At 43.5% G+C, this 26,672-nt stretch overlaps 1 protein-coding gene across 1 annotated transcript in view; it reads left to right on the forward strand.

Annotated features, from left to right (window-relative positions):
* LOC126295328 (adenylate cyclase type 6) overlaps positions 1-26,672 on the forward strand; it is a 2,630,635-nt gene that overhangs the window by 2,490,886 nt on the left and 113,077 nt on the right. The window contains exons 21-22 of the mRNA XM_049987795.1: positions 4,477-4,628; positions 23,750-23,862. Coding sequence (XP_049843752.1) covers positions 4,477-4,628; positions 23,750-23,862 — 265 coding nt within the window. The remainder of the gene's footprint in view (positions 1-4,476; positions 4,629-23,749; positions 23,863-26,672) is intronic.

The raw sequence follows: 26,672 nt of genomic DNA on the forward strand, positions 1-26,672 counted from the left end.
ACTCAACCGTGCTGCTCTAACATTCACAGACACGTGAATGCAGCTCGAATCACGCCAGAGACGTAGGATAGACGTCAAATGACTCCAGCCACAACCACCTCCTACAGTGACAACACTGTTGCATACCTATCAGGCAGCCGGACGCTGTGGCAGGGCGGTTTTTGGTGCTTCAGTCCGGAACCGCGCTGCTGCTGCGGATGCAGGTTCGAAACCTGGCTCGGGCATGGATGTGTGTGGTGTCCTTAGGTTAGTTAGTTTTAAGTATTTCTAAGGACTGATGACCTCATATGTTAAGTCCCTTACTGCTTAGAGCCATTTGAACCATTTGAACCTATCTGGCAAACATGTTTTTAAACGGCTGTAGCACAGAAACAGTATGTTTCCGGGCATGGATTCCTATTCAAAATATTATGTACTTACACCCATGTACAATCCCTAGAAGTTTGTAACGGTAATTTTTAAGCCCCTGTATAGACAGTAGCGTGTCACAAGAACATGGCCAAAAAGTGATTTCATTTCGGAATTCAGTATCCGCCACATAGCAAACAAAGCATATCAAAAATGTTGCTAACAAGTGTTCCGCAGAGGCGTTTGTGGACCAGATGTTATCGTAATTGTGAGTTAGCATCACAATTCCGATGTATCTAATTGTCGCGACTAATGAGCATCCAGTTAGTAAACTGTTTTGGTCACAAAATCAGAAGGTTCCACACAACCTCTCGGGACTAAGGCGCTCAGGTAAACTACTGCAACATGGCATCGAAATCAGTATGTCCATGTGGCTCGTAGCCTGAGTGTACTAACCATGGAAGATTGTATTTGTTCTTCTGTCACGTTTTTCTTGACCGATAATATTTTTAACCTGTTGGAGATTCACCTACTTTGGATTATGAGGATTCCTTAATTGTTCATTTTACAGTCATATGAGGAATACATTCGGTACAAATTCCACTAGGCTGCCTGATTACATATAACTGTATTGTTTGTAAGCCCAGGGAATTTCTTACCATATCTTAAACACATACCTCAGACGTTTGTGGTGTCATCTGCAGACGGGATCTTCTATTATCTTGCACCCAGTGCCCGGACAAGAACGGTATGGCAACAAGGTGTAATTGTTATTATATTTTACTTCAGAATCTGTTTTCTTTTTCTTTTCATGTTTCCATGTACTCTCAAAATTTCGACTGTGTTTATAGCTTCTAGCTGAAACATTGACCGATGCTCATTTGGAACACTGAATTTCATGATAACAGAAATATCTTTGAGCATATGTAGCATCCAATCATTTCAATGTTAATTTTTTCTCTAATGATTTCATTTATTATGTAAAATACACAGAGGTGACATAAGTCATGAGATACCTCATGATATCGTGTCGGATGTGCTGTTGGCTTGTGAACTGCAACAGCTCGAAGTGGCATGGACTCTACAACTCGTTGGAAGTCCCCTGCAGAGGTATTGAGCCATGCTGCCTCTATAGTCGTCCATAATTGCGAAAGTGCTACTGGTGTAGCATTTTGTGCTGGAACTGACGTCTCGATTACGTCCCATACATGTTCTATGGCATTCACGTCGGGCAATCTGGGTGGCCAAATCATTCCCTCGAACTGTCCAGGATGTTAGTCAAACCAATCGCTAACGACTGTGGCCTCGCGTCAATGTGCAGTGTTATCCATAAAAATTCCATCGTTGTTTGGGAGCACGAACTGCATAAATGGCTTGAAATGGTCTCCAACCAGCTATACATAAGCATTTCTAGACAGTGGTCGGTTCAATGGACCAGAGGACCCGGTCCATTGCATGTAAATACAGTCGACACCGTTATGGGGCCATCATGAGTTTGCACAGTGCCTTGTTGACAACTTGGGTCCATGGCTTCGTAGAATCTCTGTGCCACACTTGCTCCATCAGGTCTTACCACCCAAAATGTGGACTCGTCTGATGATGCCAAGGTTGTCCAGTCATCTGGAGTTTCATTTAATACAAAGCATGATAGTAATTCGGTTTTTTCACATTTTCCACAGTTTCTCATTCTTCTCCTACTCTGAAGTAAAGACTACGTATCAGTTGTAAATGAATGTCAAGACCAATGACGGTGTGCAACTGAAAATGAATTGGAAATTCACAAATATGCCATACCGCTTGACATAATGGCTATTCGCAAAACTGACCACTTCAATTTCAGCTTGTTCATACCCATATGTTTTTTGATTGCCTACTTCTATAGTTGCACTATCATATCCTTTACATACGTATTGATGAAAGGAAAAAATATAAAAATGCAGTAAATGAAGCAGGCAAAAAGGAATACAGATGTCTCAAAAATGAGATCGGCAGGAAGTGCAAAATGGCTAAGCAGGGATGGATAGAGGACACATGTAAGGATGTAGAGGCTTATCTCAGTAGGGGTAAGATAGATACTGCCTACAGGAAAATTAAACAGACCTTTGGAAAAAAAGAGAACCACTTGTATGAACATCAAGGGCTCAGATGGAAACCCAGTTCTAAGCAAAGAAGGGAAAGCAGAAAGGTGGAAGGAGTATATAGAGGGTCTATACATGGGCGATGTACTTGAGGACAATATTATGGAAATGGAAGAGAATCTAGATGAAGATGAAATGGGAGATACGATACTGCATGAAGAGTTTGACTGAGCACTGAAAGAGCCGAGTCGAAACAAGGCCCCGGGAGTAGACAACATTCCATTAGAACTTGGGAAAGCCAGTCCTGACAAAACACTACCATCTGGTGAGCAAGATGTCTGAAACAGGCGAAATAAATACCCTCAGACTTCAAGAAGAATATAATAATTCCAATCCCAAAGAAAGCAGGTGTTGACAGATGTGAAAATTGCCGAACTATCAGTTTAATAGGCCACAGCTGCAAAATACTAACACGAATTCTTTACAGACGAATGGAAAAACTAGTAGAAGCCGAGCTCGGGAAAGATCTGTTTGGATTCCGTAGAAATACTGGAACAGGTGAGGCAATACTTACCTTACGACTTATCTTAGAAGAAAGACAAAGGAAAGGCAAACCTACGGTTCTAGCATTTGTAGACTTAGAGAAAGCTTTTGACAATGTTGATTGGAATACTCTCTTTCAAACTCTGAAGGTGGAATACTCTCTTTCAAACTCTGAAGGTGGCAGGGGTAAAATACAGGGAGCGAAAGGCTATTTACAATTTGTACAGAAAACAGATGGCAGTTACAAGAGTCGAGGGGCATGAAAGGGAAGCAGTGGTTGGGAAGGAAGTGAGACAGGGTTGTAGCCTCTCCTTGATGTTATTCAATCTGTATATTGAGCAAGCAGTAAAGGAAACAAAAGAAAAATTCGGAGTAGGTATTAAAATCCATGGAGAAGAAATAAAAACTTTGAGGTTCGCCGATGACATTGTAATGCTGTTAGAGACAGCAAAGGACTTGGAAGAGCAGTTGAACGGAATGGAGAGTGTATTGAAAGAAGGATATAAGATGAATATAAACAAAAGCAAAACGAGGATAATGGAATGTATTTGAATTAAGTCTGTTGATGCTGATCGAATTAGATTAGGAACTGAGACACTTAAAGTAGTAGAGTTTTGCTATTTGGGGAGCAAAATAACTGATGATGGTCGAAGTAGAGAGGATATAAAATGTAGACTGGCAATGGCAAGGAAAGCGTTTCTGAAGAAGAGAAATTTGTTAACATCGAGTATAGATTTAAGTGTCAGGAAGTCATTTCTGAAAGCATTTGTAATGGAGTGTAGCCATGTATGGAAGTGAAACATGGACGATAACTAGTTTGGACAAGAAGAGAATAGAAGCTTTCGAAATGTGGTGCTACAGAAGAATACTGAAGATTAGATGGGTAGATCACATAACTAATGAGGAAGTATTGAATAGGATTTGGGAGAAATTTGTGGCACAACTTGACCAGAAGAAGGGATCGATTGGTAAGATACGTTCTGAGGCATCAAGGGATCACCAATTTAGTATTGGAGGGCAGCGTGGAGGGTAAAAATGGTAGAGGGAGACCAAGAGATGAATACACTAAGCACAATCAGAAGGATGTAGGTTGCAGTAGGAACTGGGAGATGAAGAAGCTTGCACAGGATAGAGTATCATGGAGAGCTGCATCAAACCAGTCTCAGGACTGAAGACCACAACAACAACAACAACATACATATTTGTAAATATATTTTAGTTTTTCAACTCTAGTGCAAGCTTCAAAGTCACGTGGCAACTAAATTTAGCAAGTAAATATGGATTTGATCTTTAACAAGTTTTTTGCAATTTTATCATCTCTCATCCACTCAGAATTTTGGTTAAGTGCACCCCAAGTTCCACGCACCAAATGTTTTGTTACTACTGCCTCAGTTAATTTCCATTTAGCCCTGTATACGTGCAGAATGATTTCTGCTTGGGGACTGGCAACTGAAGCACGTTGCTGCCCTCCTCCCTGGTTCGCTCGCTCACCCCACTGTGGCGGCAGTTTCAGCACGCGGACGCGGCCGGACGACGAGCTGCCGTCGCGCTACCTGCTCGTGGTGGTGCTGCTGGGCTGCCTGGCGGCGCTGGTGATCCACGCGCAGCAGACCGAGGCCACCTACCGGCTGGACTTCCTCTGGAAGCTGCAGGCCACGGGTGAGTCGCCGCGCCACACCACTCGGTGCCCAGCTGCCACCACGATTGTATGGGTGTGGCATACCGATACATAGTTAATTCATAGAGGCAGTTCTGTGCATGGGCAGATGCTGTGAGGAAAAAAGGGTCTAAGTGGCTGGTTTGCAAGTTATGCGATGTATTATCTGGCATGTCAGAGTGTATTACTCAATATGAAAATCACTTCAAACAATTTGCACAAAGTTTTTTAAACAATCCAACGTTCCAGCATGAGATTTTCACTCTGCAGCAGAGTGTGCGCTCATATAAAACTTCCTGGCAGATCAAAACTGTGTGCCCGACCGAGACTCGAACTCGGGACCTTTGCATTTTGCTGGCAAGTGCTCTACCATCTGAGCTATCGAAGCACAACTCACACCCGCTACTCACAGCTTTACTTCTGCTAGTACGAGATACCGTAGCTCAGATGGTAGAGCACTTGCCCGCGAAAGGCAAAGGTCCTGAGTTCGAGTCTCGGTCGGGCACACCGTTTTAATCTGCCAGGAGGTTTCATATCAGCGCAAACTCCGCTGCAGAGTGAAAATCTCATTCTGGAAACATCCCCCAGGCTGTGGCTAAGCCATGTCTCCGCAGTATCCTTTCTTTCAGGTGTGCTAGTTCTGCAAGGTTCGCAGGAGAGCTTCTGTAAAGCTTCTGTGAAGGTAGGAGACGAGATACTGGCAGAAGTACGAGGTGCATTCAAGTTCTAAGGCCTTCGATTTTTTTTCTCCGGACTGGAAAGAGGTAGAAACATGCGCATTATTTTAAAATGAGGCCGCGTTCATTGACAATACGTCCCAGAGATGGCAGCACCATACGGCAGGTGGAATTTTACCGCCAGCGACGAGAATGAGAACTGTTTTAAATACTTAAAATGGCGAAGTTTTCCTTACTTGAACATCGAGCAATCGTTCGTTTTCTGAATTTGCGTGGTGTGAAACCAATTGAAATTCATCGACAGTTGAAGGAGACATGTGGTGATGGAGTTATGGATGTGTCGAAAGTGCGTTCGTGGGTGCGACAGTTTAATGAAGGCAGAACATCATGTGACAACAAACCGAAACAACCTCAGGCTCGCACAACCGGTCTGACGACATGATCGAGGAAGTGGAGAGAATTGTTTTGGGGGATCGCCGAATGACTGTTGAACAGGTCGCCTCCAGAGTTGGCATTTCTGTTGGTTCTGTGCACACAATCCTGCATGAAGACCTGAAAATGCGAAAAGTGTCATCCAGGTGGGTGCCACGAATGTTGACGGACAAACCGCACGGCTGCTCGTGTGGCATGTTGGCAAGCAATGTTGATGCACAATGACAGCATGAATGGGACTTTCTTTTGGCGGTTGTGACAATGGATGATACGTGGATGTCATTTTTCAATCCAGAAATAAAGCGCCAGTCAGCTCTATGGAAGCACACAGATTCACCGCCACCAAAAAAATTTCTGTTAATCGCCAGTGCTGAAAAAAATGATGGTGTCCAAGTTCTGGGACAGCGAGGGCGTAATCCTTACCCATTGCGTTCCAAAGGGCACTACGGTAACAAGTGCATCCTACGAAAAAGTTTTGAAGAACACTGCAACAAAAACGTCCGGGAAGGGTTGCGCGTGTACTGTTTCACCAACACAATGCACCCACACGTCGAACTAACGTTACGCAACAGTTTCTTCGTGATAACAACTTTGAAGTGATTCCTCATGCTCCCTACTCACCTGACCTGGCTCCTAGTGACTTTTGGCTTTTTCCAACAACGAAAGACACTCTCCGTGGCCGCACATTCACGAGCCGTGCTGCTATTGCCTCAGCGATTTTCCAATGGTCAAAACAGACTCCTAAAGAAGCCTTCGCCGCTGCCGTGGAATCATGGAGTCAGCGTTGTGAAAAATGTGTACGTCTGCAGGGCGATTACGTCGAGAAGTAACGCCAGTTTCATCGATTTCGGGTGAGTATTTAATTAGAAAAAAAATCGGAGGCCTTAGAACTTGAATGCACCTCGTAAAGCTCTGAGTACCGGGCATGAGTCGTGCTTCGGTAGCTCAGATGGTAGAGCACTTGCCCGCGAAAGGCAAAGGTCCCGATTTCGAGTCTCGGTCGGGCACAAAGTTTTGATCTGCCAGGAAGTTTCATATCAGCGCACACTCCGCTGCAGAGTGAAAATGTCATTCTGGAAACATCCCCCAGGCTGTGGCTAAGCCATGTCTCCGCTGTATCCTTTCTTTCAGGTGTGCTAGTTCTGCATGTCTCGCAGGAGAGCTTCTGTAAAGTTTGGAAGGTAGGAGACTAGATACTGGCAGAAATAAAGCTGTGAGTACCGGGCGTGAGTCGTGCTTCGGTAGCCCAACAATCCAACATTGGTTCTATATCTTTGCTATTTGCAGAGGTCACAGACATATCCTTCCCACTGGTAATCAAATTGATTTCAATTTTTTTAATAAAATATGTTGACCAGTCAAAAAATTAATCACTTGTGGACAAATCGTGAGAAGCATCATTTAATTCGGTGTAATTCCACCTCTTCTAACAACCCTACCATAACAAAGTTCAAAAATTAATTATGATTGTAATGTTGCTCACGCTGCTAAATATTCCATTTTCGTGCAACAACAAAGTTATATTATGTGGTAGGTGTCATTAGAGCACACTTAATAAAGTCATTTCTAGAAATAATGGATAAACTAGGCACTCATCTTTTCGTGTTTCCCACACTGGTCTTGTTGTGAACTCACGGCTCAATCGTCGAAAATGTAGGTAGTGATGATTCCAAGCTTGGATGCAAAGAGGCCTAGGTATTATTCTGCGACATTCAAAAGTTTTATGGATGTGTTTCACAAACCATTCTTGAAGATTAAACTTTTGCAAGTTAGGACGATGGTGATGTAAAAAAAGTATTCAGCACTCCGAATTTAAGTTACATTTCTTTTTTATTACTTTTGATGCAATATCACGTAACTCGTTCCGAAACATCACTTCATAATATAAAACGTACTGAAAATATCTTCCTCACTGTTAAAGTTCACATTTCATAAACTGACTACAATTTGCGTCTTTTTAACATGACAACGATAGCTTGACTCTGTAACAACCACTTACGCGCCCAAAAATCGGAGTTACAATTACGTTAAAGATTATAGTGACAAAAGAAAGAATACACACAAGAATAATATCATTGCAATATACACATATCGATGTACCGAAGTACCTCTACATTAATGAAATCAGATCTGAATGTTGTCTCAGAAATATGTTAACTGCTTTACGGAAACACGGCAGAATATTGCTGGTATCGAGAGGTTGAGGTGAGGTGCCGTAGTGGTTACGTAATTCAAGTACCATTATACTCTGGACTTGACAACTACCTGGATTTGTTTAGGAAGTGAGCCCGTAATGTTGTGCAGGTATGTCGCATCTGTATTAAGCCACTCGCTGAGGATGTGGTCTCGGAATTCCACCAAATTGTGGGCACGCTCATGTTGGCATTTTACCAGCTGGTTCAACATGTTCCAGAAAGTTTCTGTGGTGTTCAAGCCAGGTTATTTTGCAGACTAATCGAGGTGCAGTAGGGGGTGTGGAGTGTTCAGTCACATATTCTCCCATCCCGATGTACTCTGGTGTTTTCGCCTTGAAAAATAGGCGTATCAACAGTATACTCATGATGCAAATGTTGCCTGAAAGGCAGCACCTAATCATTCAGAATGTTTAAATAAACATGCTGTTTAATGTTAGCGGTCATCTTAGTGAGTGGGTCCCATTCATGATAAGAAAAACACCCCCAAGCCTATCACAGACTCATCTCCAGCTTGAAATTGACCTTGCCCACATACAACATGAAATGCATCATTTGCCCTCGGCGACATGCATCATTTCAATATAGGCAAATATGTGATTTGTCACACCGCATTACGTTCAGCCAGCCAGCTACTATCGAAGTTCATTGATTTCTAACCCAACGAGGGGATGATGATGATGATGATGATGTCTGGTTGGTGGGGCACTCAACTGCTTGGTCATCAGCACCCGTACAAAGTCCCAATTTTTACAGAGTCCAATTTTTTTACAGTGCAGTTTACCCACTGCCACCTCTGACGATGAAATGATAAGGACAACACAAACACCCCGTCCCCAGGCAAAGAAAATCCCCAACTTGGCTGGGAATCGAACGCGGGATCCCTTCGTTGAGAGGCAGCAACACCAGCCACTAAACCACTAGGTGTGGACTGCATATTCTTGTGGGTCTGTGCTTTAGGCTCATGCAATGTGACCGACTCCTAATCTTCGTTGCACGAAATTCCCGTAGCACTGTTCTCTCGCTAACAGGTGAGGATGGACTTTCATCCAGTGCCTGCAGAAATTCCTGTCGTGTTTGGAAGAGATTTTGATTCACAAGCCGTCAAATGCGTCTCCGATCCCTCTCAGTCAGGATCCTTTTGCAACTAAAATTCTGGTGTCGTGATTCGTGGCCACGTGTGGTAGCTACACCGCAGCGTGTGGACTCGTTCAACAGGTCACATTTACCCATGTTTACGTACAGTGCTTGCTTGAAACACAAATGCATCACTGATCGCTGTTCCGTTATACTCAGAGACAGTCTGCTCGTGGCTGAGCATGTGGATCGATTACTGCACCATCTGTAAAGACTTAACGATTCGTTATTGCATGTGCACTGAGGTGACTAATTTTTTTGTGTGCTGAGCTTAATTCTGGGTATCAGGCCGCTTTCATATTAAGTTTTAAAGGGGCTGAATTGCCAACGTTTCGACCAACTCTCTGTGGTCCTCTTCAGGGCGATTGAGAACTGGACACTGGGGGAACCTTACATTGTATACACAGCGAGTAGAAAAAGTGTGCCGTCTCCGTTTGTTCACAGGTTCCGCCTCGAGATGTCAGTTGTCCCGCTTGTGACCAACGGAAAAACATGTTATTACGACAAACGCTGCACAGGAACTTATTCATTCATAAAATTTATGTAATCATATGAAAAGCAAAACGAGGATAATGGAATGTAGCCGAATTAAATCGGGTGATGCTGAGAGAATTAGATTAGGAAATGAGACACATAAAGTAGTAAAGGAGTTTTGCTGTGTGAGGAGCAAGTTACTGATGATGGTGGAAGTAGAGAGGATATAAAATGTAGACTGGCAATGGCAAGGAAATCGTTTCTGAAGAAGAGAAATTTGTTGACCTCGAGTATTGATTTAAATGTCAGGAAGTCGTTTCTGAAAGTGTATGTATGGAGTGTATCCATGTATGGAAGGGAAACATGGACAATAAATAGTTTGGACAAGAAGAGAATAGAAGCTTTCGAAATGTGGTGTTACAGAAGAATGCTGAAGATTAGATGGGTAGACCACATAACTAATGAGGAGGTATTGAATAGAATTGGGGAGAAAAGGAGTTTCTGGCACAACTTGACTAGAAGAAGAGATCGGTTGGTAGGACATATTCTGAAGCATCAAGGGATCACCAATTTGGTACTGGAGGGCAGCGTGGAGGGTAAAAATGGTAGAGGGAGAGCAAGAGATGAATACACGAAGCAGATTCAGAAGGATGTAGGCTGCAGTAGGTACTGGGAGGTGAAGGAGCTTGCACAGGATGGAGAGCTGCATCAAACCAATCTCAGGACTGAAGACCACAACAACAACAACAACATGAAAAGTAGATGTATTTATTTAAATTACATCAGAAGACATCAGTTGTCAGCTAGTTTAGATAGTTTCGGGGCCGTCTTTGAAGTTTTTGAAGAATCCAACTCCTTCCGAATTTGTTTAATTCCAGTGAAAACCCAGCATTTCATATAATGAAGACTTAGCTTGTGAACGATGCCCATCACATGATCTTCGCAGTACCCAATGTTAGATATTTCAACACTTATGTGGTCCAAACTATTGAGGCAATCATGAAAAATGTCGCCCCATAAACTGCCGTCACTGAGTTTTACCGCGACTGTATTTTCCACTTGCATAAGAACATTGAAGACGCCTTTCGATGGATATGTGAGCAATGTCTTTTCTGCAGACGAGTCGTAATCTCTAATAGATGTAAGTAAAGAGAATGGGATGTTAGACGAATTTCCACTTAGAAGGCACAAACACTTATAGAATTTTACTGTTTTTTTTTTTTTTTTTGCTTGATGTACCACGTAACATGCCAGATGATAAACTAAACATTCCCTTCCTGCGGTGCTTTCAAGACTCTCCGGAATACGTTGTGGATTGCGATGAGCCTCTGTGAAGCTACGTGGAACATACAGCGTTTTTTTAATTACGTCTTCCTTTTCCAGAACTCTGTGTTGTTTTGCTGCAAATGTCTGGCTAACGTCCGCATTTGGCATACATATGACGTCAACGAAAATTCACATTTATGTTCGCAGTTTCCTCCGGAAGATAGGGCTAATTTTACAGGAATGTACGCGCACTGTAACATTTGCAAGTACAAGAAGTCTATTACTGTCGAGGGATCATGGCAACTCAGAGACCTTACGATACCGAAATGCGTCCAAGTGGGTCCTCATTAAATTTTGCAGTCAAGACATAGCTGAAACCTTTTTCCCCCGAAAATATTCAGATATCTCCAATCTACTTTCCATGGTTACTCTTAAGAGTCTAGCGAGTTCTTTCGGAAGCAAAGCTGTTATTTTTATCAGCGAGAATGTTTTTCCATTTCATTAATGTTTTGTGAGCCTCTGAGGTTTTGTCCAATGCAGCCTTAGGAAACGAAGAATTAAGCGCATCCACTACGTTGTTCATACATCTAGTGAATGATTCCGTTGATTCACTGCCTTCGAATCCTGTTGCTTTAATTTCCCTGAAGAATTTTATGCCGTTCGCTACTGAGTTACTGAATAGCTGCAGGGCTAATCTCACATTCGTTCGTTGAAATGACGTCGGGTTCAAGAGGGTGGAAGTTAACTTGTGGCAAACTTTCAATCCGGTAAATCCTGGGAAATTATTTCCTTGATAGATTCTGCGATAAAAATTGTATTCGACGATCTCATCGTTAAAAAGTGCTTCAGTTTTATCACAGAAATTATTCCTTACACACTTCTTTACTGCGTGAACAGCGTCTGAAAATGCCCAAAGTCTTCTGGTTTCGTCAACAGGATTTGATATAGAGCAAGTTACTTTTTTTTGCGACTAATTCCAAGACATTGCCAGACGCTTTTATTCCGTTGACTGCCATCACAAGTGAACGCAATAATTCTTCTTTCGGCTTGTTCCAGCTGGATAGTCACTTGAATTAATATCTCAACGACGCCGCCGACTCTAGTTGCATTGGGACTCGCATACACAGCAAGAGGTTGGATCCAGTTATGCAACAGAGGAGCAAACACGAACACGAGAGCATGATAGGCAAGTTTATTCTTACAGTCGCCGGAAGTATACTCTCCTAAATTGGCGAAACCATCAACTTTCAGGGAATTGTTATTAAATTGCACTTCTTCTTGGAGCTTAATTTCATCAAAAATCAGCACACCTAAGCGTTTGTTTTCATCTTGTTCTTCCCGAAAATAATTCCTAATGGCCTCCACAGCGTGTGTATTGATTCCATATGAGCATTTTAGGTCCTTTACTAAATTTAGAAAATGTGTTTCAGAAGGAAGTGGGAACAAACCATGCTTCAAACAATGCCTGTATCCTTTGGGCGACTTAATTTTTAAGAGCAAGCTGTCCAGAAGAAACTCGTCATCATACCGCATTCCCTTAGTGCTTTTTAATTGGCATTTCTTTATCATAGTGTCTCGTATCATTTTCTGTTCCTTACTCAGTTCGGAATGAACTAGGAGATTTGATTGAGCTGTCTTACGCTTTCCGTCTGAGAACTGCTTTCGCAGTAGATGGATTTCTGCATTCGCTGTTCTTAGTTTATTACGTAACCGCACAACTTTAGTTTTCTCTTTAGTGAAATGAGCGCTGCATCCGGTACCTTTCGTACATTTTCCTCGACAGATGAAACACTGAGAAACATCAGAACTTCTTGCTGAACGTTTTCTTTACAGTAGCTACTCTTTTGTGGGTATTTTACTGGCGGTGGTTTTCTTTTCTGTAATATTTTCGATAGATATTTCGCTACATTTTGAAATAAATGAGAAACAGCCCCTGATTTTAGAGACCACCTTTGTCTTCAAATTTTAACTTGTTTATCCTCGATGATAAACACGTCAGATTTTATAATAAGTTCTTCACAGACATGTGAGTCACACATGAAACAATTGTGAGTTAAATTTTTTCTTTCCGAGGAATTGCTTGACCCGTTTTGCAAATTCTACATCATATTTTGGAGGCCTGCCTCCCTTTATTGAGTTTCGATCTCCCCCCACTCCCCCCCGAAGGAGGCGGGCTGGCAGCAGCTTAATACGCCGCTCTTCAGCCTACATAGTTTTCAAAACATAAGAAGAAGACAATAAATAATAAAAGCAGGCGATAAAATCGGTGACGTAAATGGTAAAATGGCGGAAAATTGTGGAACTTAAAACATGAAAAAAGGGGTTGATGATGCTAATAAAATACACAGGAAGGAGACAGGTAAAATAATAGACAGACAACAGTTTGGTTTCTGTTCGCAAGAATATTAAATGTCACATCCAGCGGCAGCATGATTTCTGTTTGCAACACTTCGGAAAGACGCACAACACTGAACACTCACTTGAACACTGCACTAAAAAGTTGGCACAAGTATGACATAACACAGCCGAGGGCAGACGGCGGGAACCTGGACAGACGATGGGAAAGAAAAGGGGGGAAGGAGAGGAAGAACGAAGTGGGGGGAGGAGCCGATGGAGGACGAGGACCCATAAAAGGGGGGGGGGGGGGGCGCTGGGCAGATGCGAGAGGGAGTGGAGAAAGGCAGAAGACGGAAATGCATAAGGACTCGCGGGGGGGGGGGGGGAGAGGGAGAAGGGAGGCAGACAGAGGTTAGGTGGGGAAAAAACAGGATGGTATGGGAGCCTAGGGAAAGGACAGAGGAAAGGAGGGGGAGGTGAGGATCAGATTTGATATGAGGGATAAATGGAGGGAGAGAGGCCATCATCTGGGAGGGGTAGTTGACGGGAGCCACCTTGGGAAAGGAGATGAAGGGTGTAGAGATGGAGGGTAGGGGGGACACAACAGTGAAGGCGTGGCGAAGGCGGGGTTGGAGAGGAGCAACCAGGCAGTGAGGGGTATCAAGGTGGCGGGAGGTGTAGAGTATGGGGATATGTTCGAGGAATAGGAGCAGATGGGGGAAAGGAATCAGGTCATAGAGGATCTGCGTCGAGGATTCGAGGCCTAAAAAAATGTATACCTTTACTTTCTCGGCAGCCAGATGTGCATGCTGGAACGAAACAAGTCGGCATTTTTTATCCTTCTTCAAATACGAGTAACTATATCCCTAAAGACCACTTATTCACCACTGACTTCAACTCTTCAACGTTCACTCACAACAACATAAATACACTCACAAAATAACACAGACAACAGCGAAACACGCCTTCAGATAAAGCAAAACCGCGCGAAATTGAGTCTCAAGCGGCAGTGCTGCTCGTAGTTCGCAGGCACGCCACCTGTCCTATGCTCCCTATGTTAATGGGCGGGGAGTGAGCACACTTTCTCTTCTACTCGCTATGTTATATATCGTCTAATCATACCATTCACCTGTTATAGTTGTCTTGCAGTCAGGTACCAGAGCAACACACACAATAGTCTACTTTACAGCTAGGCCCCTCCGAAACAAAATGTCACATGAAATCCAGGAAACGTGAAGCTGATAGCCACCGCATAACCAAAGTACACAGTACATATGGGGAGACATTCATCAGAATCTAACAGTTAGACGCCAAGAAGAGGACCACAGCAAGTCGGTCGAAACGTCAGCAAAATAATTGCTTTAGTTTCCAGAATGAGAATTTTACTCTGCAGCGGAGTGTGCGCTGATATGAAACTTCCTGGCAGATTAAAACTGTGTGCCGGACCGAAACTCGAACTCGGGACCTTTGCCTTTCGCGGGAAAGACCTCTACCTTCTGAGCTACCGAAGCACAACTCACACCCGCTACTCACAGCTTTACTTCTGCCAGTACGAGATACCGTAGCTCAGATGGTAGAGCACTTGCCCGCGAAAGGCGAAGGTCCTGAGTTCGAGTCTCGGTCCGGCACACAGTTTTAATCTGCCAGGAGGTTTCATATCAGCGCACACTCCGCTGCAGAGTGAAAATCTCATTCTGGAAACATCCCCCAGGCTGTGGCTAAGCCATGTCTCCGCAGTATCCTTTCTTTCAGGTGTGCTAGTTCTGCAAGGTTCGCAGGAGAGCTTCTGTAAAGCTTCTGTGAAGGTAGGAGACGAGATACTGGCAGAAGTACAAGGTGCATTCAAGTTCTAAGGCCTTCGATATTTTTTCTGCGGACTGGAAAGAGGTAGAAACATGCGCATTATTTTAAAATGAGGCCGCGTTCATTGTCAATACGTCCCAGAGATGGCAGCACCATACAGCAGATGGAATTTTACCGCCAGCGGCGAGAATGAGAACTGTTTTAAATACTTAAAATGGCGACGTTTTCCTTACTTGAACATCGAGCAATCGTTCGTTTTCTGAATTTGCGTGGTGTGAAACCAATTGAAATTCATCGACAGTTGAAGGAGACATGTGGTGATGTAGTTATGGAGTGTCGAAAGTGCGTTCGTGGGTGCGACAGTTTAATGAACGCAGAACATCATGTGACAACAAACCGAAACAACCTCAGGCTCGCACAAGCCGGTCGGACGACATGATCGAGGAAGTGGAGACAATTGTTTTGGGGGATCGCCGAATGACTGTTGAACAGGTCGCCTCCAGAGTTGGCATTTCTGTTGGTTCTGTGCACACAATCCTTCATGAAGACCTGAAAATGCGAAAAGTGTCATCCAGGTGGGTGCCACGAATGCTGACGGACAAACCGCACGGCTGCTCGTGTGGCATGTTGGCAAGCAATGTTGATGCGCAATGACAGCATGAATGGGACTTTCTTTTTGTCGGTTGTGACAATGGATGATACGTGGATGTCATTTTTCAATCCAGACAGGTGCATCCTACGAAAATGTTTTGAAGAACAAATTCCTTCCTGCACTGCAACAAAAACGTCGGGGAAGGGCTGTGCGTGTGCTGTTTCACCATGACAACGCACTCGCACATCGAGCTAACGTTACGCAACAGTTTCTTCGTGATAACTTAGAAGTGATTCCTCATGCTCCCTACTCACCTGACCTGGCTCCTAGTAACTTTTGGCTTTTTCCAAGAATGAAAGACACTCTCTGTGGCCGCACATTCACCAGCCGTTCGGCTATTGCCTCAGCGATTTTCCAGTGGTCAAAACAGACTTCTAAAGAAGCCTTCGCCGCTGCCATGGAATCATGGAGTCAGCGTTGTGAAAAATGTGTACGTCTGCAGGGCGATTACGTCGAGAAGTAACGCCAGTTTCATCGATTTCGGGTGAGTATTTAATTAGAAAAAAAATCGGAGGCCTTAGAACTTGAATGCACCTCGTAAAGCTCTGAGTACCGGGCGTGAGGCGTGCTTCGGTAGCTCAGATGGTAGAGCACTTGCCCGCGAAAGGCAAAGGTCCCGATTTCGAGTCTTGGTCCTGCACACAGTTTTAATCTGCCAGGAAGTCTCGATAGCTTTAGTGTTTTTTAACGATGCGACGTTATACGAGAATTGTTTTATACAAAAGGTTCACTTACATTTGAATAACAGCGGAAAGAGTGTTTCTCGAACTGTTTTCAAATTACACTGGCCCTGGAAGCCTCGAACTTACATTTCAACCTACACTATGTCACCAAAACTTTCCGGACACCACCAAAAACATACATTTTTCATATCAGGTGCATTATGCTGCCACCTACTGCCAGGTACTCCATACCAGCGACCTGAGTAGTCATTAGACATCGTGAGAGAGCAGAATGGGGTGCTCCGTGGAAGTCATGGACTTCGAAAGTGGTCAGGTGATCAGGTGTCACTTGCGTCATACGTCTGTACGCGAGATTTCCAGACGTAAACATCCATAGGTCCGCTGTTTCCGATGTGATAGTGAAGTGGAAACGCGAAGGGACACGTACAGCACGAAAGCATCCAGGCCGATCAAAGGTTATTGTTGTGGTCTTCAGTCGTGAGACTGGTTTGATGCAGCTCTCCATGCTACTCCATCCTGTGCAAGCTTCTTCATCTCCCAGTACCTACTGCAGCCTACATCCTTCTGAATCTGCTTAGCGTTTTCGTCTCTTGGTCTTCCTCTACGACTTTTCACCCCCCCCCTCCGCCCCCCCCCCCCCCCACACACACACACTTCTTTCCAGTTCTCAATTGGTGCTATCTTGATGTCTCAAAATGTATTGTATCACCCGATCCCTTCTTTTATTCAAGTTATGCCACAAATTTCTTTCTCACCAGTTCTGTTCAGTACCTTCTCATCAGTTATACGATCAACTCATCCAATCTTCAGCATTCTTCTGTTGCACTACATTTCAGAAGCTTCTGTTCCCTTTTTGTCTAATATGTTTGTCGTCTACCTTTCACTTCTGTATATGGCTACACTACAGATCTTAAGAAAGTACTTTCTTACACTTAAGTCTAAATTTGATGTTACCAAATTAGTGTTCTTGAGAAAAGTTGTTCTTGCAGTTGTCAATCTACATTTCATATCCTCTCTACTTCGGCTGTCATGCGTTATTTTGCTGCCCAAATAGCAAAATCATCTCGTTTCCTAATCTAATTTTCTCAGCATCATTCGATTATCCTTGCTTTGCTTTTGGTGATGTTCATCTCATATCCTTTCAAGACACTTTCCATTCTGTTCAACTGGTCTTCAAGTCCTTTACTGTGTCTGACAGAATTACAGTGTCATCTACAAACCTCATAGTTTTTATTTCTTCTCCCTGAACTTTAATTCCTACTCCATATTTTTCTTTGGTTTCCTTAATGCTTGCTTAGTGCACAGATTGAATAACATCAGGGATAAGCTAGAACCCTGTCTCACTCAGTTCTCAATCAGTGCTTCCCTTTCGTAGCCCTAGAGTCTTGTAACTGCCGTCCAGAGTCTGTACATGTTGTAAGCCGCCTTTCGCTCCCTCTAATCGTATTTTACCCCTTCCACCTTCAGAATTTCAGAGAGACTATTCCATTAGATATTTTCAAAAATCTCAGAGTCGACAAATGCTATAAATTTAGGTTTCCCTTTCCTTAACCTATCTTAAGTCATTATTTCCTCGTGTGTCCCTACATTACCACGAAATCAAAGCTGATCTTCTCGAGGGTCGGCTTCTACCAGGTTTTCTATTCTTCTGTAAAGAATTCGTGATAGTACTTTGCAACCATGACTTATTAAACTGATAGTTCAGTAATTTTCACATCTCTCAGCAACAGATTTCTTTGGAATTAGCACTACTACATTTTTCTTGAAGTCCGATGGTAGTTCGCCTGTTTCATACATGTTGCTCATCATGGAAGAGTTTTGTCATGGTTGTCTCTCCCAATGCCATCAGTAATTGTGTCAGAACGTCTTACAGTGCTCTGTCAAATTCTTCTGGTAGTATCATACCTCCCATACCTGTAAATAGCGTTTTTTAAACGGTTGCAGTCCCTTTAGCCTGATTCATTTTCTGCAGTTTATATTTTATCGTTTCATAAATTAAATTCAGTTTCCCCTGTGTTATCTAAGGGCTTCTACTAGGCCTTCTCTTTTTACTTAATTGATCTTCTGCTGGCTTCACTGTTTCGTCTCTCAAAACTATCCGTTCGTCTTCTATTGTATTCCTTTCACCTGTAATAAACAATCGTTGCCCATTACTCCACCTGAAACTCTCAGCATCCTCTCGTTCTTTCAACTTACCTGGGTTCCATCTCCTTAATTGCCTATGTTTTTGCCATTTCTTCAGTTTGAATCGATAGCCCATACCAATAAATTGTGGTCAGAGTTCGCATCTGCCCCGGATCTCTTTCACATATACAACTTTTTCTCATGATTCTTAAATGAAGTGTTAACGATGACTAAATTATGCTCCTTGTAAGATTATACCAGGCAGCTTCCTCTTTCGTTCCTTGCTCCCAGTCCATATTCACCTTCCATTTTTCCTTATCTTCTTTCCGAATCGCGTCATCATCACAGCTAAATTTTCGTCTCCCTTAACGTCTAAATAATTTCTTTGACCTCGCCATATATTTCTTCAATCTCTTCATTGTCTGCAGAGCTAGTTGGCTTTGTGTCTAACTTAGCTACAATAAGGCGTTCACTATGCTCTTCATAGTAGTTCACTCGCATTCCTATGATTTTCTTCATTATGAAATCTACTCTTGTATTTCCTATATTTGATTTTGTATTTATAGTAATGTTCTCACCCAAGCAGAAGTCCTGTTCCTACTACCACTGCAGTTCACTAATTACCATTATATCTGAATTCTACCTATCCATTTCCCTCTTGAAATTTTCCAATTGGGCAGCCAATTAAGTGATGTATCATTTCACACTCCAATCCATAGAACTCCAGTTTTCTTTCTCCTGATGACGACATCCTCCTGAGTGGTCCCCACCAAGAGATCAAAATGGATGACTGTTGTACCGCCGGAATATTTTACCCAATAGGACGCCACGATCATTTAACCATACAGTAGAGCTGCATGGGCTCAGGAAGAATTATGGCTGTAGTTTCCCCTTGCTTTCAGCTATTCACTGTATCAGCCCAACACGGTCATTTTTATTGATGTTACAGGACCAGATCAGTCATTCACCCAGACTGTTGCCCTACAACTACTGGAAAGGCTGCTGCCCCTCAGTAGGAATTGCATGTTTGTCTTGTCTCTCAACAGACACCCTTCTATTGTGATTACACCTACAGTAGGCTATCTGTGTTGCTGAGGCACGCAAGCCATCCCACTGACAGCAAGGTCTATAGTTCATGGTGGTATATAAAAGATGTAGAAGATAAACTGTAAGCTAAAAAAAAAAAGAAAACACTGAGCGTTTGCTTTGGAGCGATCCTCATAGCAGGAGGCAGAAATGTGTGGCAGTTTGTAATTTTACTTTTATCTGTTTCTAGGAAACAGTGTTAAAGACCTGTGATATACTGCTGTTATACTGAATTTTCAAGTCAACATCATCTTTCAGTATTTTGAGGATGTATAAACTTCCCTAAAATAAAAACTTTGCCTTAGTTAAAGCACATTACAGTTTGCACGTTATTAGAATATGTAACATATAAATGTAAACCATACACAAAGAATGAATCTCGTGTGTGCGAGGAGTTATGTGTTTCTGACTGTGTGAGAGGATGTTGTGCAATAGTGGAGGGAGTCACGTTCAGTGGCTGAAACGAAATTGTGGAAACAGCTGATACTCATATCAGAGAAGCAATATGTTAACACTGCTCTACACTGATCAGCCATAACATTAGGACCACCTACCTAATTGCTGGTATGTTCATCTTTGGCACGAATAACAGCAGTGACACATCTTCACACCTGCACACACAAGTCACCTAATTACCCTAAATTCCTGGGAGGGGGGGGGGGGGGGTGATGAGCTGTGAGACAACATCCAGTCACATCCTAGATGGGTTTGAACCACTCCATGGCTTTCTCGCATGGTGCGTTATCTTGTTAAAAATGGTAAACGTGATCGTCACGAAGGGGGGTACGTGGTCTGCAACCAGCGTATAATACTTCATGGCCATCATGGCGCCTTGCACTAACTCCGCTCGATGGAGGGATGCCCACGTGAATGTTCCCCCAGAGCATAATGGAGGCGCCGCCATCTTGTCTCTGTCCTGCAGTGCAGGTATCAAGGAGCTGTTCTGCTGGAAGACAGTGGATTCGCACCCTCTCATAGACATGATGAAAAAGGTAGAGGGATTCATCAGACAGTGCAACACTCTGCCAATGCGCCAGCATCCAGTGGCGATGGTCACGTGCCAATTTCACTAGTATTTACTGATGTCGTGGTGTTAACATTGGCTCATGCACAGGTCGTCAGGTGTAGAGGCCAGGTGATGGGAGTGTTCAGTGCATTATGTGTTCAGACGCAGTTGTACTCTGCCCAGCATTAAAGTCTAATGTTAAATCTGCGACAGTTCACCACCTTCCTGTTTTACCAATCTGGCCAGTGTACGATGTCTGACATTTGTAATTAGAACTGGCCAGCCAACTGCACATCATCTTGATATTGCTTCACTTTGGTTTCGACAGGTGTTGGAACATTCACCACAGCACTCCTCGAACACTCGGCAAGTTGTGGAGTTTTCAAAATGCTTGTGTTGAGCCTCCAGGCCATCATCATCTGCCCTCAGTTAGACAGATCACGCACCTTCCCCGTCCTACAAAGAGACAGCACATAGACTTATACTATATGCACCTTGCGTGTTTCACTAGACATCATTCCTCACCACGTGGCTTTACTATCGCCTGGACTGGTTTATATGTATAGTAGATCTGTGGTCGTTATGCTCTGGCTGATCAGTGTATAATATGAGTAAAGCTATGATTAATTGTTCTTCATTTGGTTTTTTAGGAAATGATATTTTGAAAATTGACTCCAATTTACAACTGAGATAGTTTTTCTTAATTACTCGTACATGAGAATAGTACAACTCTCATTGGCCACCACTGGACTCGCATTCGGGAGGATGACGGTTCAATCCCATGTCCGACCATCCTCATTTAGGTTTTCCGTGATTTCCCTAAATCGTTTCAGGCAAATGCCGGGCTGGTTCCTTTGAAAGGGCACGGCCGACTTCCTTCCCAATCCTTCCCTAACCCGAGCTTGTGCTCCGTCTCTAATGACGTCGTTGTCGACGGGACGTTAAACACTACCCACCACCAACACCACCAAACACAGCGAGTGCTCTTTTCCGCAGCTTTGGTACTACAACGACGGCACGTCCAGTAGGTTTCTCCTAAAATGGATCGATGCTCCCCTACAGCCACATGACGAAAATCTTCAGGTACTTTGCCCCTTTTTGCCAGAAAGACAGGTTTTTGTCCACGCCTTTTTTGGGATGAGAAGGCAGCTTTCAGTTGTCTGGCTAGATGAATCCTGTATGTGAGCTGATCATGCTGTCCACTTTCTCTTTTACGTATTCTCCACAGGATAAAACTGTTCACTGCAGCAACGTGCATCAGCAAATAAAATATTCTGTGCCAATGTTTTGCAAAACGTCTGCCAATAGCATACCTTTCTCGTAACTGATCAAACTTATCGACACCACCCATTATTTTGTTGTATTCTGCCACAACTTCAGGACAAGAAATCTCTGTACTAGTCCCACCCTTGTTTTCCCTTTTCACTGTGGCTGTTTCTTATTGGTCATGAATTGAGGACAGGAAAGTGACTGGACGGTTATCCATCCATTTCACTGCAGAAATGGCTCCTTTTGTTTCAAACTGGAATTCTCCTCGTTCCAGTTTTACGTTTTCCTTCATAAATTTGGACAAATCAAAATTATTTACCTTATACTGTAGCTTTGAGGGGGGAAAAAATCACAAAACGTCACGCAAACAGCACTGAAAGGCTCCTCTACAGAGCAACACTCGGCTATACAATGTAGTGATGGGGAGCTCGTGAATGAGTTGTTCAAATGAACGCTTCACTCTAGTGAAGTGTGAACTAACCACTTAATTTCAATGAACTGGTACTTCAAATTTTTCACAGATAGCACACTCCACACTTTTTTCTAGTTCACTCACTCTCTCCCACTCTCCCTCTACCGCTACATCAGTGCTACGTCACTCATTCTCCCTTCACTTCAGTCCCCCCTCCACTGCCTGTCGACGAATCGCGCGGTGTTTGTGGGGAAGGATAGGTTTACGAGGGGTTGGGGTGGTGAGGGGCGAGGGGAAGGCAGCGTCAGCTGCTTCCTGCAGTGCTGACATCATTACCCGTGACTATTTGTGCAGTTAAACTTCGCGTCTACGGGTAGCCTACCGTTGGCAGCGCTTGCAGAAAAATGAATAATAAAGATACAAACGCAGACGCTGGCTGTGTGAGCACGCACAGCCAACATGAAAGTAAAAGGTTTCTTAATAACACTGAAAGAGGGATTTTACCTGAAATCGTACCAATGACTACAGGTGACAGTTTACGTTTTGAGTCTGGAGGGTTCTTATTCTCAAGAAAAATAAAATCTCCTTGAAAACTTCTGAATAATTACTTAACGTAGGTATATAGACTTTGTGACAGTGGTAAACATACTCATTCTGTTTTGGATTAAATTTTAAAAGGAACATAAAATTGGACTGCATTTCGTTCGTAGTCCTAGCTTTCAGTCCATGAATACAACAAATAATGTTTCATTTGGCAGATGAAGACTTTTTTGGGCGCTTCATCAGGAAATGTCGAGCAAGACTAAATGTAATACCTTCTTTCTATGTGACAGGTTTCTCTGTTTATATTTCCTTTGTCCTCTTCGGCCATGCTCTATTTAAGTTAACTGAGACGCTGTAAGGGCACAAAACGTTGTGTAGACGTTATTGCATAGTTCGGCCATCTGTTGCTAAAATGATGAAGTATTACGAACCTTTATTGCACGAGCGAGGCGAAGCGAGCGTAGCCGCGGCTGAGCGGCGAACTGGGCAACTTCGCCAGTCTTCCATACTTCATGAATGAACTATTTCATTGGAATGCTTCACGGCAAAGAGTGAAATGAATGAAGTAGTTCACGGGAATGAACGAGTTCGACCCATCTCTAATACAATGCCTCTGCGCGAAGGTACAGCAAAAACGGCGGGAACTTCCGATCGGAAGTAGTACCCTATACTGTTCACTAGGTGGTAGCACCGTACGGAAGTTGGAACTGTGAATCACACGGGACTGGGAGCGAGTTCACTGTAGTGGTAAGCATGTTTCCCGCGGCTCACGTAAGGGTTAATCTGCGAGGAACTTCTGTCTCACATATTGCCAATCTTTACACCACCTTGAAATCTTATCATGATTTGACTGGTAATAGTCCATTTAAATACCTGCCCAACATATCTAAACCTTGCTTCTATCGCATGCTTAATCAATTCAAGTGATTTAACTTTTGCTGTCCTTTCTCTCGATGTAAGGGATTCGCTCCACTTTAACTGTGGACCCCGCACTGAGGACTAACGCGGCGCGCCGCTTGGCTTGTTGCAGAGGAGAAGGAGGACGTGGAGCACCTCCAGGCGTACAACCGGAAGCTGCTGGCCAACATACTTCCGGTGCACGTGGCGCAGCACTTCCTGCGCGGCGACAAGAACTCCGTCGACGTGAGTGTCAGCGCGGCTGCGGCGGCTGCCTCCGCTCAGCCCCTGCTACTTATCGAGACTCCCTTCTCGGCCAGGTCCGTGGTGGAGAGAAGCGAGGGCGTGTCGCTCAGTCGAGCGAACTAACGCTCTGTCTCAGCTCAGCCCCACGAACGACCCAAGTGCTCACTCTTCGCTCTCTCACAAGTAACGAGCCAGATGTTAATCCGAGCCCCATTTTTCGTGATGTGTACGCACTGAGAATGTAACAGCAACCAAAATACAATTATCAACAAGCAGCTAAAGTATTTGGTAGAAAATCCGAAGAAATTCTGGTCGTATGTAGAGTACACAAGCGGCAAGACGCAGTCAATACCTGCGCCGATGCTACTGTTACCGACGACTGTGCCGCTAAAGCGGAGTTATTGAACGCAGTTTTCCCAAATTCCTTCACCAGGGAAGACGAATGGAATATTCCAGAATTTGAAACACGAACAGCTGCTAGCATGAGTTCCTTAGAAGTAGACACCTTAGGGGTTGCGAAGCAACTCAAAGCGAATGGTACGGGCAACTCATCAGGTCCAGATTGTATACCGATTAGGTTCCTTTCAGATTACGTTGATACAATAGCTCCCTACTTAGCACTCATATACAACCGCTCGCTCACCGATAGATGTGTACCTACAGATTGGAAAATTGCGCAGGTCGCAACAGTGTTTAAGAAGGGTAGTAGGAGTAATCCATCTAACTACAGACCTATATCATTGACGTCGGTTTTCAGTAGGGTTTTGGAGCATATACTGTATTCAAACATTATGAATCACCTCGAAGGGAACGGTCTATTCATATGTAATCAGCATGGCTTCAGAAAACATCGCTCTTGTGCAAAGCAGCTAGCTCTTTATTCGCACAAACTAATGGCCGCTATCGACAGGGGATCTCAATTTGATTCCGCATTTCTAGATTTCTGGAAAGCTTTTGACACCGTTCCCCACAAGTGACTTCTAATCAAGCTGCGTGCCTATGGGGTATCATCTCAGTTGTGCGACTGGATTCGTGATTTCCTGTCAGAAAGGTCGTAGTTCGTAGTAATAGATGGCAAATCACCGAGTAAAACTGAAGTGATATCAGGTGTTCCCCAGGGAAGAGTCCTGGGACCTCTGCTGTTCCTGATCTACATAAATGACCTGGGTGACAATCTGAGCAGTTCTCTTAGGTTGTTCGCATATGATGCTGAAATTTACCGTCTAGTAAGGTCATCCGAAGACCAGTATCGGTTGCAAAGCGATTTAGAAAAGATTGCTGTATGGTGTGGCAGGTGACAGTTGACGCTAAATAACGAAAAGTGTGAGGTGATCCACATGAGTCCCAAAAGAAATCCGTTGGAATTCGATTACTCGATAAATAGTACAATTGTCAAGGCTGTCAATTGAACTAAGTACCTGGGTGTTAAAATTACGAACAACTTCAGTTGGAAAGACCACATAGATAATATTGTCGGGGAGGCGAGCCAAAGGTTGCGTTTCATTGGCAGGAGACTTAGAAGATGCAACAAGTCCACTAAAGAGACAGCTTACACTACACTCGTTCGTCCTGTGTTAGAATATTGCTGTGCGGTGTGGGATCCTTACCAGGTGGGATTGACGGAGGACATTGAAGGGGTGCAAAAAATGGCAGCTCGTTTTGTATTATCACGTAATAGGGGAGAGAGTGTGGCAGATATGATACGCGAATTGGGATGGAAGTCATTACAGCAAAGACGTTTTTCGTCGCAGTGAGATCTTTTTACGAAATTTCAGTCACAAACATTCTCTTCCGAATGCGAAAATATTTTGTTGAGCCCAACCTACATAGGTAGGAATGATTATCAAAATAAAATAAGAGAAATCAGAGCTCGAACAGAAAGGTTTAGGTGTTCGTTTTTCCCGCGCGCTGTTAGGGAGTGGAATAGTAGAGAGATAGTATGAGTGTGGTTCGATGAACCCTCTGCCAAGCACTTAAATGTGGAGTGCAGAGTATTCATGTAGATGTAGATGTAGATGTATTCGAGGCTTCGAATTGCTGTAATACTACGAATTACGACCTTTTCAAGTAATTAGAGATTGTGCATTTCCTTTTACGTAAGTTCAAACTTTTATCTCTCTCTTTAATTACACACACGGGGTGTTTCCGTAAGGGCGTGCAAAAATTGAACAAGACATGGAGGATGCTCTACTGAACAATTTGAGTAGGGAAGCTGGAGTGGATAAGCCAGCTTAAGGATGTAATATGTACGAAATGACATTCATGTGTACTTTTTTATGTACATTAGTTACATGTAACTGGAAAGACCGAGAACATGATGGATTGATACAATAAAGATGAGTTTAAAGAGGAGAAACCTGCAAGGGAAACAAATTGTGGAGGAAGAATTGTGGAAAGACCGAGTAAAGTGGGGAAGTGCCATTGATACCCCAGCCCAACCAAATGTTGGATAGAGGGGACACAAAGATGATGACAGGTAACTGGAAATACCATCATTCACACAATGAACATGCCATGTCTACTGTATTTTACAAAATGTACTGTAACTGACAGCCACCAGCCTCAATGCAAGCATGACACAGGCGAACAAGATTCTGATGCACGCTGACTGTTACGGCGTAAAGTCTAGCGCCGGCAACGCCAGTCGCGAACTAGGACTTCGCTTGAACAATGCATGTAGCACGGACTTGTAATTGTTTATACTGAAGAAGATGGCTTATTTTGTATGTCGCACGTTGCTTGCGACACAGCTGTTTAATTGCAGAAGTTAAGTATTGTCTCTTTTCTTTTGGTAATAACATTCTTTAATA

The sequence above is a fragment of the Schistocerca gregaria genome, chromosome 11 (genome assembly GCF_023897955.1).
Source record: "Schistocerca gregaria isolate iqSchGreg1 chromosome 11, iqSchGreg1.2, whole genome shotgun sequence".
Classification (NCBI taxonomy): domain Eukaryota; kingdom Metazoa; phylum Arthropoda; class Insecta; order Orthoptera; family Acrididae; genus Schistocerca; species Schistocerca gregaria.